Here is an 11,316-nt window from a genome sequence, read left to right on the forward strand (position 1 = left end):
CTCTTTTACTTAGATTTGCTGAAAAACATTTCATGAATTGTGTCACGCACTTCTTGCTTTAAAATATGGGAATATTTTTGCATGAATCTCACCTTGCTGTTTGTAATGATTTTTCCCTTTTCTGGTGTCATATTTGAAGTTTGCCTTTATTTTTGAGCCGTCTACAATTTTTTGCTGTCTCATCAAACATAATAATCTGAATTGTCTTTCAGCAAATTTCAAAACTCAGCATCGAAGTGGTGCATTGGAAGAATAAAGCTCCGAAGACCTGATTCTGCCTTCAGATTTGTAACATAGTTTATGTCCGTGGGAACAATTTTTTTGTGGAGTAAAAGAAGAATAAAATCACATATTGTTATCGATTTTGACAACCAGCCCGACAACAATGTACAGAAATTCTCACTTGTATCTTGAGTGATTACTCTTTTCCCATATAGGACATTTGAAACCCGTAAATCTATTCAACTTTCTGCTGGCTATAGCCGTAAATTTTATGCATTTAAATGGTTTTTAAGTTATCTGATACGTATCATGTTCTCTAAAAATTTTATGTTTTCATATAAGCAGTTTATAGCCGTTACTCTATGTTGGATTTTCTGCTTGAATCTCTATGTATTTTACCACTGGGAGAGAAACTCTTAAGTTTCCATTCAACTAAATTAATTTCTGGGAAAACCAGTCAAGTCTGTGCACAGGCTATTATGTATAAGCGTCAGCTGTTGGCCCTGTTGATTGGCCTGCATAGACAAGATTGTCACTCTCCTTCACAGCGCATTTTACATGCAAAGCTGATGAAACTGAGATTATGACATGCTTATCACGTCGCAGGCAATCGTCACGGGAGTACAAGAATGATTTGAGCTAAACAGACCAGATGTGTGACCGGGGCATGCAAAATAGGCCCAACATAATGCCTATATTTGTTAATTTCCATAATTGTAACTTATATATGAAACACTTTCTCGTATTTGTGTGGTTATGTTATTTGATAAGATATTTCGAACATAATTTTGTTGAATCCAATAGCAATAATCATTTTTTTTAAATTCTTGAAAAATAAAATGCTTAAAGAAAAAACTTGATGCGATGCAAAGGTGCTTTTTGAAATTTGAACAAATTTTTATACAAGTTTAGCACAGCCAAACGTATTTTTGTTGAAAAAGGAAAAATAAAGTTTGAAGCCTGATCTACAAGCGTTGTTATCTTTAATAAAGTAAGGTATTATAAACAAGGGTGGTTGGCTGCTGACTAGAGAAGGAAGCTGCTCAAATGATCGAATCCAACCAAAAGAATATCGGTGAAGATTGCCACTTCAAGAAGGCCGTGCAATATCAGAAACATTTTAAACATCTCATTTTTATTTATGCAGATATCAGCCCTGTACAAACAGCTAAAGAATATGCATTCACTTTTTCGAGCATTTGAAACGATTAAAACTTTTTTTGAGCAAAATTGTTTCAGTTTATTCAGAAACAACGATCATTGTAGGAACGATCAGTCGATTTCTATCTTTTGAAAGAATTCAAACTTGCATATTTTTTATCTCTTAAAGTGCTAAATGTTCTTTGATTAGTTTGTGAAAAAAAAGAGATGAAGGCAACTGCTATGATGAATTTGTACAAACACTAATTTGTAGGGTATAATATTCTATTTTTTCCGTTTTACGTTGGTTAGGGGGCCCCTTAGTTATGATAAACAACACCCTAATCTCAGGAAAACATTTTGGGCTTTTGGTGCATCAGCCCTTGTCTTTCCTGAGCAATGACGCAATTTTATGATCGGTGTTTGATTCCAGGGAAAAAATTGCCTCAGTTTTTTACCCCGATAATCAGACTGATACACCTGTCACACAATCGAATGACTGTGTGAGAAGAAGTGAGACAGGAGAAGGCAGGAGGAAGTGTGTAACGGGATATAGGCAGGAGGAGAAACGAGTACCAGGGGACAGAGATGGGAGGGGAAAACGCATGCAACAACGCGTGAGTCGTGCTGCAAAATATGGCGTGACCCTAGCTGCATCACTGTACTTAAACAAATATGCTACAGCAAAACCACCTAGAAAACACCACAAGGTGATTAGCAAATAGCTAAGGTAACTTTATACTCACAGCCTACTAAGGATATTCGTGTGGGACCACCCGATTCTAGAAAAGGGGGATCTGCGCACTTTCCCCGCGGGTATTAACTCGAATTAAGCGATTAATTCCCATTTTATTTCTTTGATGGTGAAATTTTTCCAAAAAAATGAATTTACATCCCATCCACTGCATTGCTACCAATGTTGCCTCGTTTTGGATCTCTAGGGAGAAGTTTTATGGTTGTGATCAAACAGCAAGCAAGATTTGCAGCTGGTGGCCCATGAAGAAGAGGAAATAGCACATCTGAGGATGGAAACTTGTCTACTGGGGTTGTTAATTATTGTCTTTTAGGTTTTCCATATCTACTTGCAAAATCTGTGTACGGGGGAGATGATTTCTTCACGTTTGAGCCGCCTGTCAAAGTTACGGTCGCCTTTGCTGCACAGTCGACCGTGGTCTGGGAAGGCTTTTGCAGATGGCTTTGTAAACAAAGGTTGGCAAGCGAAAGTGGCTGGGGCAGTAGTTGGCGCAAGTGGGATTCTTATTGCTGTGTTTGGGCTCAAAAATGCTTTTGCAAAAGAAGAGAAGAAGAAAAGAGTGGTTGTTCTTGGATCTGGGTGGGGAGCTGTCAGTTTTTTGAAAAATCTCAAACCTGGTTTATATGAAGTTGTTGTGGTCTCACCCACCAATTATTTCATATTTACGCCTTTCCTGGCCAGTGTCACAGTAGGGACAGTAGAAGCAAGGACAATATGTGAGCCTATCCGAAAAATTCTCTGCAGAAGGCACCACAACAATTCACAGTTTTATGAAGCTGAATGCACAGATATTGAAGTGGAGAAAAAGCAAATTGTTTGTGTGAAAGAGAATGAAGGTATCTTTTTAATTAAAAGGGCAACTGTTGAATAGCTTCGAGTATTTTTGATAGATAGGAAAGTCTCTTGAATGCACCAAGACGTTTTCTTTTAAAGGTCACTGGGACAGTTTATTGCTGATACGTACTGTGCACAACATTTACTGGGAAATGTTTTGGTTTGTTCCAAAATGGAATTGCATCAGTGATCTTTTGTGCAGATCATCTGCACAGACATTCAAGAATTTTTAGAAAAATTTACATGAAACTTTGAAAATTATGACAAATTCTCAACATATTACATGCAAAATGCTCAAAAGTGACACACATCACAAAGCTTTATTTAAAACATCACCTTCTGCAATGTAGCTAAAATTTTATCACTCACTTTAGTCAAAACCAGTTACCAACAAGATTACCAACAACTTAAAATGTTATAGTAAGAGTTTTTACAGCTTAGCTGCTACCTCTGCATTTTGTTAGGACTTAACTGACTTTATGGTATAAAGATGTTATAAAAAACAAGAAATATTTGTTTTGGGTGATTCTTGAAACTTACCATGTACAGTTTTTCCACCACATGCATACTAGATAATCTTACATTCAAACCCTTGATGTCAAATACTGAGTCAAGGTAGTAGTCACTGCAGGGTGATGTGGGGTAGTGACATTTTCCCATAAACAGTTCTGTTTTCAAAAACAAGTGGCTGTTTACAATCTAAGTTTGTTTCTTTGACAAATCTTAAGATGTGTTTGCAAATAAAAAACAGATCATCCACTTTGGCAGCCAATGGAACCTGTACACCCCTCTTGAGCACTAAATCAAGCAAGCTTGATCAGAGTTGACATCTTGCATGTTCATACATCTCGCAAATGCTTTCTAGAAAGCTGATCAGTCAAGTTGAACTGTGTATAAACCTCTTTAACTCTTAGTTCTGGTGTTTTTATTTGGAAATGCTAAAATATCAAACACCTCTGCAATAAATGTCTAAGAATCTGTCTCAAATCGATAAGGGTTCATCATTAAATATGAAACCAGGATTAACCTTCAAAATTTCATCACATCAAACCACCTCTTTGTCCTTCCATTTTCAGGTTGTGCTAAAACAATCTTTCTTCCACAATATTCTGCCATTTAGCTTCCAAAAATGTATCATGTATTTAGTTTTTCACCAAAATTTGCAGCTCGTTATTGCCACTTGATACTGATCTTTCATGTCACCAATCTTTATCAACGTTCTTCTGATAACTTATATATGTTTTAGTATTATGAAAATCCTGGAGAAAAAATCTCTACTTTGGTGTTTTAGATGAAAAGTCCACATTTACGATTGATTATGATGCCCTCATTATTGCTGTTGGAGCTGAAACAAGCACATTCAATATCAAAGGAGTAAAGGAGCATACACATGCATTGAAGGAAATATTTGATGCCCAGATGATAAGAAGAAATATTATAAATTCGTTTGAGAATGCTTCATACCCAGGAAGAACTGAGGAAGAAATAAAGAAACTTTTGCATTTTGTTGTGGTTGGGGGAGGACCAACTGGTAAGTTTCAATATTTCATAAAGTGGCAAAATTTGCAAAAATTATAATATGTTAGTAACAGTTTAAGTTGAGGATAAGTTCTGGTCACTTTTTGTCAATTTCATTTTAGAATCATACCTTTCACTGAAAATTAGTTTGGAATAAAATTGTATAATTGGAATACCATAATTTCTTTAGTGTAATGATTAGCAACAGAATAAGAAAGACTGTACCCACGATATCTTAGGAAAAAGGCAGCAAGTAAATATGATCAAGATTAACATGGTTATGCTTTGAGTAGATGGTACAATATTTGTTAAGAGATTGTTGTCAACTCAATTTTAATGGAGGAAAGGGGGCATTTTGAAACTCATCTGGAATCATCACAAAATGGGTTTGTTGATAATTTTTGTTTTTAAATTGTTTCTCTGTTAGGTGTTGAGTTTGCAGCAGAATTATCAGATTTTGTGAGGCATGATCTGGATAAGCTGTACCCAGAATTACATGACAAAGTCAGCATCACACTTATTGATGGGTACAACAAGTTGCTATCAACCTATGATGAGGAGGTTTGTGTTCACTCATTCAACCTTTTTGTAATTTAGTGATTCTTTACTGCCATGCAAAACATTATCTGGTAGGTGGTATGCAATATGTAAGGGTTATATAATTATTTTGATATTTTAAATCATTTAAAAGCCATGGGATTGATAATGTGAATCAAAAGGCTGGATATACTCTTGCAAAGCCTCAGAGTACTCTGAATATTAAGATTCTTACCAGCAAGGCAGGGAACTGTTATGATTCCTGTACGTATGAAATTGGCTCTGTTCATCATTAGAAATTTAGTTTTCCTATCCAGGCTTGGATTTTAAAGGTTGCTATGATATTGATGTTGTAGAACCAAATCATGAGACACATGACTAAAAATTGCCTCAGCAACCATCTGTTTACATATCAACATATCAAACGATGAACATTTCAAAACCAAACACCTTAGTTGTTAAGTCACTCGTGCTCGACTAATCAGAGGCTTATGCAAGGAGACTTTTTGATGGAAAGGGCCTCTTGATTCCCCCCTTCAAGATTGTTTCTTGTTTTAGAAGATCATGAAAACAGTACAGAAATTCTCACTGTAAATAGGCTAAAAATTATGAGAGCTTAAGGGATTTAACCCTCTGGGTCCAATTGGTGGGTTTTAACAGCCTGTCAGAGCAGATCCTGTGGGCGTTTTAAGTTGTACCTTAAGTGCTGTCTTTCTTGATGAATTTCTGAAACTCCTCCCTTTGAAACACATACTGTTGTCTCTGTATATTTTCATACAAAAAAATCAACCCAACTTGTAAGTAAGATTGTCTTTATGGGTAGTTGTCCAGTAAGAGAAACAGGCCAAAAACCGAAAGAGTAGCTTGATAAGGTCCACCCATGGTCTGGATTTGCCTTTTTCCCAAACTTATTTGTTAGTCATCAGTCTTTTCAGGGACACATATTAAATGTTGATGCACAATCTGCAGCAAGCTGAAAAGAGACAGACGATAATATAGTTGATAAAATCCTTAGTCATTTAGGTTTTCTATCATTATGAATTTAATGATGTGGACTTTTCAAGTATTCTTTTTTCTAGATCAGCCATTATGTTGAAAGTCGTTTTAACAAAGACCGCATCAACTGTGTAACAAGTACATTTGTGACAGAAGTGGAGGATGGAAATTTGCACATCATGGATGCCAAAACGAAAGAAAAGAATCAAATGCCATTTGGCATGTGTGTTTGGGCCGCTGGGATCGGACCTAGGCCAATAACAAGATCTTTTATAGATAAGGTCCCTGGACAGACAAACAGGTAAATTATGCCGTAACGTGTGCATATTTTGTAAGGCTGTTACATGCTGCATGAATTTCATCCACGTTGCTTATTCCGGAAAAAAGCTATAACATTAAAGTGATTATTTGCCTTGTCAAGGAAAGCTGCCCGCACCATTAATTTGCCTTTGGAAAATTGTAACCCATAGCTTTTTCCTATAAGACAGTTTTTTATGAAGTAAATAAAAGGTACTGCTTTTTAAAACGGGACTTAAGTAATGTGTTTCAAATGCGTTTTAGACATGGAGAAGGATTCATTATTTCGAATCTCTAATAATCCGTTGTCTTCTTTCCTTCAAGACGTTTATGCATTTTCCCCCTAGAAACGCGATATTGACTGATAATCACCTCCATGTCGACAACACAGAAGGCGTGTATGCCCTGGGTGACTGTGCCACAATCGAGTTGCATAGGCTGGCTGATGAGGTGCACCATCTCTTCCACTTAGCTGACAAGAATAAAGATGGTAGCCTTAGTCTCGATGAATTCGAAGGTATTTTCATAGTCATCTTTTGAGCATTAACCATAAAATTGTCACTAGTTGGTGAAAGGCTCCAGGAGAGATTTAATGGGATGTTGATATTTAAGTAGAATGATGTTTGCAATGGTGTGTTGTTAGTATGAAGTGACATATGCGGTTCTGAATTGTAAAACGATGGGATAGGAGAGGGAAGGGCTTGAGACAAATAATGTTTTCAAAATTTCATGTGGAACATCGGCCCTCTGAATCCCCCAATCCCCCCAGCTCTGCATTTCTGTTTGGGACAAATAGAAAGCCTTTTGTTTCTGCTAAAATTTTTCTGTGTCTACTTGCCCTTCTTCTCAGAGAACATACCCATAGTTGTATCTGGACTAAATAATTAATGGAAATGCAGACACACCTCCAAGAATTCGCATTAATCAGAGGACCCGACTTGGCAAGCTTCTCCAAATCATTTTTCTAAAAGCAATCTTGTTGTTGGTAGTAAAGAAAAAGAATTGCTTTTTCAACCTAATCTTCGTAATAAAAAGCATTGCAATGCTGGTAGCAAAGAATTATTAATGATGTTATGGTTTTCGATGACACCTCCAACTCTATTTCTCACGAGTTGATGGTGAGGCCGTTAGTTGATCGCAAGAAGCGCTCGACATTAGGCAGGTTAGGAACAAAACTTTATTCAACTCTGATAACTTTGAAGGGAACTTCGCTGGAATGCAAAGAAGAAAAAGGATAAGACCTATCAGAGTCGATGCAAGGTAGACAAGGATCCATTGAAACAGAAAGGGCTAAATATATTATCAAGATAAAAAATTGAGATGATTTTGACTCAATATAGAATCGAGCTGCTTGGCTATCATTTAAGGTTTGTGCGTTTAAGCGTTCAAATTATACAGGTATTTCACAAACGCTTTGCTTTAAATAACTGATCTCCATTTTCAATTTCGTATCCTTTAGCAATAATCGACAAAGCAAGAGAAGACTTCCCTCAAGTCTCCATTCACTTTTCAAAGGCATACGATGAATCAAGAGCAAGGTAAAAATTCTTAAAGAATGTGCTATTATTAGTGTACCGTAAGTCCTCGAATAAGCCCCTATCTTTGAATAGGATCCACCCCCCTCTGAAAAGCCCTCACCCTAAAAGTATTTTTTGTATAATGTGCACACACTCTCTTATAAGCCTCCATGGGCTGGGGTGTTGCTCCGATAGGTTTTCTCAGTTTATCTGCATTTTTAAGCATACTGACCAGCCGCAAGTACGGGAAGAAAATTTAAAAGGAAAGATATACAGGAACAAAGCAATACGACGACGAGAATCCAATGTCACGAAATAAAATTTTCAAAATAAATTAAATTTAAAGAGTATACTAATATTTCGCCCCGGTATACAGGGCTTCATTAGAGTAAATGAAACGAACGAGTGAATGAATTTAAAATGTGAGATGGTGGTGCCGGATTGGTGGGTGTTGAATGGTGTGAATGCAGCGCAGTGGAGAAAAAATGGGATGATGGAAGTGGGGGAGGGAAAGGTGGTGGGTGATGTAAGGGGATATGGGTGGTGCTATGGAGATTGATGCAATGAGATGATAATGATGACTGTGAATTTTTTTTTTTGATGGAACTGAGAATAATGGAATGTTGATGGTAGTAAAAGTGGTGTTGATGATTACAATGGGTAGGGAAAATATGGTGTGGGTTGTGAGGGCGGCGTGATAGGTGATAAGTTGTTTTGTAAAGTTAACGGTCGGTAGTTCTGTTCATGCCGTTGGGGGTGAGGGTGTTCGCCAGGCCAATGAGATATTTCTCCTTAGCTCGACGAACACTATCTCGTTTGTCATTAAGTCTAAGTAGTGGTGTGATGGCAAGGTCGTGGATTGTGTGTGATGGGCTGCAGAAATGTTCTGCAACACCAGACTTGTCTTCTTTTTTGTTGATAATGTCTCTTCGGTGTTCGTTAAATCTGTCTTTAAGTCGTCTGCTAGTTTGTCCGATGTATTGGCAGTTTTTGTTTCCGTTATGTAGACAGCATTTGCATTGTAATGCGTATATGGACGTTGGTGGAGTTGCAGTCCAGTCGTTGTTTTATGTCATAGTTTTTGTCAGTGTTAGAAAAATTAAATGTTGCAGTCCCGTCTGTGATATGTTGGCATGTTAAACAGTTACGTCGCGAGTGGCATTTGTACGAACCTATGGGATCACTGGGAGTGGCATTTTTAGTTTAAGCACGAACTAGTAAATCCCGGAGGTTTTTTGGTATGCGGTAACTAAGTATGAATGCGTCGGGGAAGGCTTCTTTACATGTGTTAGAGTTTTGTAGTATGTCAAGGTTCTGTTTGAGTATGGTGGATAGTTGTGGCAAAGCTGGGTGGTAGGTGACAACAAATGGCGTGCGATGATTAGTGCGTGGTTTGGTGGTCCTGAGGCAGTCTTGTCTGGTTTTTTAGCAGCCTTCTGTATTTGTTTGTTTGTCTGTTTGGGTTTGTAACCCCGTTTTGTCAAGTATTCCAGTAGTTGTCTCGTAAGAAAATTTACCCTGGTAGCCTTTTGGCTTCTGCTAACATGCCTCTGCCTCCAAACAAGCCCTCCTTCGAATAAGCCCCCAGCTCGACTCGACATACTTTTGCGAAATAAGCCCCCGGGGGGAAATATGCTTATTCGAGGACTTCCGGTAGATTATGTATTCTAAACGATTGGCACCGGTTTTAAAGATTCTTACTGCTCAAATTCTTCTCATTTCATTTTGTGGTTACGAAGCCAGAAACCACCAGCAAGGGTTTTGATCGAGAATAAAATAAAAACTGGTGGAATTAATTTTGCTATTCCAAAAGCACGCCTATTACTTACACAAACTGAGAAAAGTTGGCCTACACACCTTTCGTCTGGAAGGAAGCGGATAATTTTTTGCACTTTTTTGCATTGCATGTCTAAAACTGCTATTTTCATTCATTCGTAAGATTACCCACTGCCTGCTGTATGTAGTCATGGCGTGACTCGAAAATTACTCGCACTATTCTAAAGCTCAAATCAGGTTATAATCAAGTTTAATGAATTGCATGGAACTTCGAGATAAAAGCATCTTTATTCGCACATGATGCATTTATGTGTAGCAACGTACAGGAACTTCAGCCGGTAAAAAAGTCCAAAAATTGTTTTGATTTTGTCCGATCTCTTTTGGATTCTTTTGAGACTTGCTCGTGACGGTATACCAAAATTGTGAATGAAAATCATCTGACAACAGAAATCCTCTGAAGATGTGTGTTTGGGCTGAAGTTTGTACGAAGTGTTTAGGCCCGAAGAGGCAAAAAAATACTTGTTTTGAATATTCAAGTTTACTTTTTATTGATTTCATTAGTTGATTTTTGTCGTCATATTGTCTTTTTTTCAATTCAAGTAAAAGAAATAGTTTCTTTAAGCAAAACAAAGTCGTTAAAGAAACTTTTGAATGCAGTACTTATTACATATTTATAAAAGCCTATTGATTATGTTTGAAAACATGAAACTGTTTGTTTTTAGGGCTTTTGCTGAGGCTGATGTAGACAAGGACCACAGTCTCTCTGTCAAAGAATTTCAAGATTTTCTCACACTTATTGATAAAGAACTGAAATCATTGCCTGCAACCGCCCAGGTGGCTGCTCAACAAGGCAAATATCTTGGTAAACTATTTACAAAGCATCCAAATGACATTTTCGACAAAGAAGGCATTCCAGACGGCATCAAGCCTTTCGTCTATCACCATTTAGGCTCATTTGCCTACATTGGTAGCAACCGAGCTGTACTCCAGATGCCTGGCTTCGGAATCTTCAAAGGTTTAACAACGATGTGGCTGTGGCGAGCCTCGTATACAAGTGAGTGCGTTGGTATGAGAATGAAGGCTCTTGTCCTGGGAGACTGGATCAAGTCAGCGACTGTTGGTCGTGATACATCGAGAATTTGATCTTCATTTGCAATGGTGTACAGACAGCTCTTCCGGCAAAGTTGGCTGATGAAAATGGTGTATTGTCACCATGGTTCTGTTCTTGCAAATATATACAAATAAGCTGTCACGCAGCTCATGTTATGCTCCATAATCAATCGTTATTGTAAGCAATAATGCGAACTGAATTTTTGTATATATTTTCTTTGTAAGCTTTTAAATGTATTCACATGTGTATTCACGCTGGAATGCATTGAGGAAGGCTGGTATTGAATGGTGATGCAATGAACATTTCTACTCGTCTTTATTTGTTTGTAGTACAATATGTAGTTTTATGTGAATTACCTATACGATAAAAGAGTTTTATGTTTTTTGTTTCATTTGAATTATCTCTTATTGTTATTTTTACGCTATAAGAGTTTTTCACTATTTTTACGTGTGCAAGAATGAATGAAAACACAGAAATATTTTACCCTATTCTGACCCAGCCATTGTTGATAACACTAGCAACTAGCCGACAAAGCCGCTCCTGGCCTAACTTGAAATGCATACCCACATTTTCTGCCAAATTTTCTTTGAACGCTTTTCAAAATTTGTGGCAGC

General features: G+C 37.4%; 2 protein-coding genes across 3 annotated transcripts in view; both read left to right on the plus strand.

Moving 5' to 3' along the window:
* The window catches only part of LOC135690719 (kinesin-like protein KIF15), a 41,137-nt gene extending 40,502 nt beyond the window's left edge, over positions 1–635 (plus strand). The window contains exon 40 of one of the 2 annotated variants that reach the window (XM_065208357.2): positions 213–635. In XM_065208357.2, the coding sequence (XP_065064429.2) occupies positions 213–272 (60 nt within the window). In that variant the 3' untranslated portion in view covers positions 273–635. The remainder of the gene's footprint in view (positions 1–212) is intronic. The other variant, XM_065208358.2, reaches the window with a different exon arrangement.
* Positions 636–2,287: 1,652 nt separating this feature from the next.
* LOC135690654 (uncharacterized) lies at positions 2,288–11,079 on the plus strand. Its single transcript, XM_065208268.2, has 7 exons — positions 2,288–2,952; positions 4,242–4,481; positions 4,896–5,029; positions 6,085–6,302; positions 6,646–6,815; positions 7,758–7,836; positions 10,314–11,079. The coding sequence occupies exons 1-7, from the start codon at positions 2,469–2,471 to the stop codon at positions 10,732–10,734; spliced, it is 1,746 nt and encodes a 581-aa protein (XP_065064340.2). The 5' UTR covers positions 2,288–2,468; the 3' UTR covers positions 10,735–11,079.
* The last annotated feature ends 237 nt before the right edge of the window (positions 11,080–11,316 follow it).

The sequence above is a fragment of the Rhopilema esculentum genome, chromosome 4, assembly GCF_057945365.1.
Source record: "Rhopilema esculentum isolate cy_ngs chromosome 4, ASM5794536v1, whole genome shotgun sequence".
NCBI lineage: Eukaryota > Metazoa > Cnidaria > Scyphozoa > Rhizostomeae > Rhizostomatidae > Rhopilema > Rhopilema esculentum.